The sequence below is a fragment of the Penaeus vannamei genome, chromosome 32 (assembly GCF_042767895.1).
Source record: "Penaeus vannamei isolate JL-2024 chromosome 32, ASM4276789v1, whole genome shotgun sequence".
Lineage (NCBI taxonomy): Eukaryota > Metazoa > Arthropoda > Malacostraca > Decapoda > Penaeidae > Penaeus > Penaeus vannamei.
Genome location: NC_091580.1, coordinates 28,778,730 through 28,783,729, shown reverse-complemented (window position 1 = coordinate 28,783,729; position 5,000 = coordinate 28,778,730). Strand labels below are relative to the sequence as shown.

General features: G+C 35.3%; 1 protein-coding gene across 2 annotated transcripts in view; it reads left to right on the top strand.

Moving 5' to 3' along the window:
- Window positions 1-5,000, top strand: part of kermit (PDZ domain-containing protein GIPC-like protein kermit) — a 49,054-nt gene that overhangs the window by 42,968 nt on the left and 1,086 nt on the right. For both annotated transcript variants that reach the window (XM_070144861.1, XM_070144862.1), the window contains 4 exons: window positions 1,422-1,560; window positions 3,259-3,368; window positions 3,603-3,684; window positions 4,083-5,000. The exon at window positions 4,083-5,000 is cut by the window's right edge and continues 1,086 nt beyond it. In XM_070144861.1, the coding sequence (XP_070000962.1) occupies window positions 1,422-1,560; window positions 3,259-3,368; window positions 3,603-3,684; window positions 4,083-4,243 (492 nt within the window). In that variant the 3' untranslated portion in view covers window positions 4,244-5,000. The remainder of the gene's footprint in view (window positions 1-1,421; window positions 1,561-3,258; window positions 3,369-3,602; window positions 3,685-4,082) is intronic.

Genomic DNA, 5,000 nt, shown 5'->3' with positions numbered 1-5,000 from the left:
CGTCGCCCGGGTCTCCTCCTCCTGAACGCGCGGCAGATGCGACCACACCGGCCGGTTTCGATTCGCACACGCGCGCACACGCATACACGCACATACACGGGCGCGCAAACACACATACACGCACATACACGGACGCACAAACACACATACACGGGCGCACAAACACACATACACGCACGCACAAACACACATACACATACACTCACGCACACGAACACATACACTCACGCACACATACACTCACGCACACGCACACAAACACTCACGCACACGCACACGAACACACACGCACACACACACGCACACACACACACACACACACACACACACACACACACACACACACACACACACACACACACACACACACACACACACACACACACACACACACACACACACACACACTACACTACACTACACTACACTACATTACACTAACACACAAATACACATATCCATGTACATACTTTCATGAACGCACATGCACGCACGCCGCACCCACACATACGCTCGCTCGCATACAAATTACACATACTCATTCGCCGTGAGCTTATGCCAGTGCCAGGGGCTGAATGTGGGTGCCAGGCTCTAGGTCGCCGTCCTCATGACACCCTAATAGAATAAAAGTTGCCGACATCCTGCATCTGTGTCATTCTCTCTTTCTCTCTCTCTCCTTCTCTTATTTCTCTCTCTCTCTCCCTCGCTCTCTCTCTCTCTCTCTCTCTCTCTCTCTCTCTCTCTCTCTCTCTCTCTCTCTCTCTCTCTATGTTAAAGGCACAGACGACATCAAAATAAAGGAAATGCACAAATTACATCGCTCATTCAGATGATTATCTGTCTGTTGCAGACATGTGTCTTGGGGTACCGGTGTAGCATCTGTAATAAATTCTGAATATTTCTTCTATCTCCCCTAATCACTCTATATAACACGTATAGTAACTATACTCTTTTATTTAGATTTGTAGATATTAAAATCATAATAAAGAGACCCATGTTATTCTGTTGTCTCATACACACCAGCACCCATTACAGTATATTTCTCATTTCCATCCTCCTACACTGATCTTTAACTTTCTCATGGGACCCTCGCAGCTCACCACATCAGTTTCCAGCTCACCGAAGTAACCAACAAGAATTAAGCCAGATTTTATGTGGATGGATCTGGATGTCCAGATGTGTGCAGATGTGTGTGTATGCGTGTGTGTGTGTGTGTGCGTGGAAAGTGTGAGATCTTGGACATCTGGCTTGGTGATCACACTGATGCAGTGGTCAGACTGGTATGCAGGTCAGACAGGTGATATAATAGACTGAATGGAGCTTTTCATCTAAAAAAAAATCCTCAAGTTTCATTATAAAGACTTTAACTTCGTCTTAAAATTTTGAGGTTCAAGGTCTCTGACGCTGTATTTCCCCCGCAGGTTGGAGACCACATAGAGAAGATCGACGGCAAGTCCTTGGTGGGGCACCGGCACTACGAGGTGGCCAAAATGCTCAAGGAAATCCCTCGTGGAACTACATTTGTGATGCGTCTGGTGGAGCCCCTCAAGGCTGGCTTCGGTGAGTCTTTTGCAACTATTTGTAATGGCTACCACTGTCCCCTAATGAGTAACGTAGGTGGTAGTTCCTCCAGTGGACATTTTCGTCATTTAGGAAGCATTTTCCAAGGTGTGAAATAAAAGATAGATGTGTGGGAGCTATTTGTTAGCACTCTGCTGTGAAATGAGAAGTTCAGATTTTTTTTTCATGTATCGAGGGGATTTTTTTTAGATTTATTTTCTTGATCTACCTACAAGATACAAAGTAATAACTATACATATGGGGTATATTAGGATATATGAGAATGATCATTTAAGAGCGATATAAAAAGAAAGTAAGAAGAAGCAAATAATTTAAGGAGGAAACCATATCACTTTTATAGTGATTAATGCAGTAAATACTCTTACCAACTTTAACCTGAATTATTCACATCGCTCTGTAGATTGTGTACTTTTCCATTGACTGTCCTTAAATTACACATATTCCAACAGTGTCCCATCTTTGAAACAGTATCCCTAAAATAATCTACTCATATAATCTCGTGGCATCACCTTCTGACTCATTTCCTCAATTTATGAACTTGATGAAAATGTAAATTAGTATTCTCAGTATCACTTTACTCTGCCGCCTGCCTTGCCCTTTGCAGTGTTAGGTTATAACAAGTGGCTGATGTTGAAATATGAATCTGGTTGGCGCTGGCCACTAGGTCTTCTCAGATAATCAATTCTAATTCTCTCATTCTCTCTCTCTCTCTCTCTTTCTCTCTCTTTCTCTTTCTCTGTCATATATATATATATATATATATATATATATATATATATATATATATATATATATAGATAGATAGATAGATAGATAGATAGATATATGTATACATATGTATACATATGTATATATATATATACATATATACATATATACATATATACATATATTCATATATACATACATAGCTATATGCATATATATGTATGTGTGTATATATATATATATATATATATATATATATATATATATATATATATATATATGTATATATACATATACATATACATATACATATATACATATATACATATATATATATATATATATATATATATATATATATATATATATATATATATATATATATATATATACACACGCACATGTACATGTATGCATGTATATGTATACATACATACATATATATATATATATATATATATATATATATATATATATATACATACATATATATATATATATATATATATATATATATATATATATATATATATATATAAACACACACACACACACATATATATATATATATATATATATATATATATATATATATATATATATATATATATATACATATATATATATATATTATATATATATATGTATATATATACACATATATGTGTATATACAAATGAACACACACACACACACACACACACACACACACACACACACACACACACACACACACACACACACACACACACACACACACACACACACACACACACACACACACACACACACACACACACACACACCTCCCTCAGCTCCTACTCCAAGTGCCATTCTCTCATAATTCTTACAATGTCTACATCATTTTTGAATATCAGTTATTAGAAGTAACATCGAAATCTAAACACTCACTTCTGATAATGGTGATATATAAAGGGTTATTTACACTTTGTACCTTTGTCTCGACAGCTAACATTGGGCCAAGATCTGACCCTCGTTCAGGCAGCAAGAAGGGCTATGGCAGTGGAAAGCAAACCCTTCGTTTCAAAGCAAATGGTCAAGCAGAGGTTGAAGATGCGGTAAGTGAATATATTAAATGAAAATGAAAAAAAATACTAGAGCACCTTGACAGATTCAGGCAAGGTCAGTTTATGTAGTTTCAAAAGAGGAAAACTGTTTACTTTGTGCCACAATACAAAGCACACTAGTAACTTTATTGTTTTCTTTTCTACGTTACATGATTTGATAACAATATTTCTTTCATATGAATGCATAACCATGATTTGGCTAATCCTACATTTTCTATTTTGCAGCCTGATGATTTATCAACATATGCTGTCGATAAAATCAACTCACTTCTTGAAGGATTTATGGGCATAAACGACAATGATTTAGGTATGTATGCTGTTTTAAACAATTCAGGGTGTATAAAAGCTTAATTAAAAGATGTGCAATAAAAGATGCATGTTTGGGAGCTATTTGCTTTTAAGTAGAAGTTAGCAACATGCTATGGAATCAGAAATTCAGATTTTGTGATGAATGGTTAGGATTTTTTCTCTTTTATTTTCTTGATCCATCTGCAAGATATAGAGTAACAACTTATACATACAGGATATATTAGGATATATGAAAATGATGATCATTTAAGAGCAGTATAAAAAAGTAAGAACCACTTAGAAAATTTTCCATTTCCAGAAACCTTAAGTGTAATAAGCATTAAAAAAAAGGGACATTAATGATTAATTGATTTTTCCCTTAATTTGTTAAAGCAAAAACCCTTTTCTCTTCCACAGCTTCTCAGATATGGGAGTTGGGTCAGCAGAAACAGAACACAATGGAATTTGCTGAAGCTGTGGACGAATCTGACCTGGAAGCATTTGGGTTCACCGATGACTTCATCTTTGAGCTTTGGGGAGCTATTACCGATGCCAAGGCTGGTAGACTGAAGAAATAAGAGTCGGTACAAATGTCATAGATACCACAGGATCTGGAGATGAAAATGGAATGAGTAATGCATATAGTATAGTGTAATGTTTACAAGACTTCCATGAATATTGTGTTTTACGTGAACATTATATGGGTTATACAAACTTTTATTGTCCCTCTGAGTACTGAATTCAAGCATAGATATGGAGATACGACGTGACTGTGTGTGTAATATTCAGTGGTTTATTGCAGTTTGAGTTATAATCCAGGCACTTCCTAAGGGAGAATATCTGGTGTCAATAAATATGATAATATTTTTACATTATCTGATACAGAACACTAGCTAATCCAAGAAAGTGTTTGCTATTTAGAGTAGTGAAGCTTTTTCATAATGAAAGGCATATATACATATCTGTAATGGAAAGACAACCAATCATAATATGACATCTCTCAAATGTAATTTTTAAAATGTCAATGCTTGACTGGAATTAAAGTGACAATTTATGATAACTGTTTATTTATATATATCTTACATACTTACTTATTTGAAATGATACCACAATTAAAAGATATTATGAGTATTTTATTTTTATTTTTCTAATTAAAGCTGTTCTTGGTGTATGATTATTATTTTGATTTTGTACATGCAGTCCACAGAGACAATAAGTTTGTTAGACAAGTTGCTTTTCATGCGACTTTTATATAGCCAAGTGAGAAACATGATATACAATATGACAAGATGAGCCTTGTGGTGTGTGCGAGTGTTTGTCAAGATTTTTTTACTA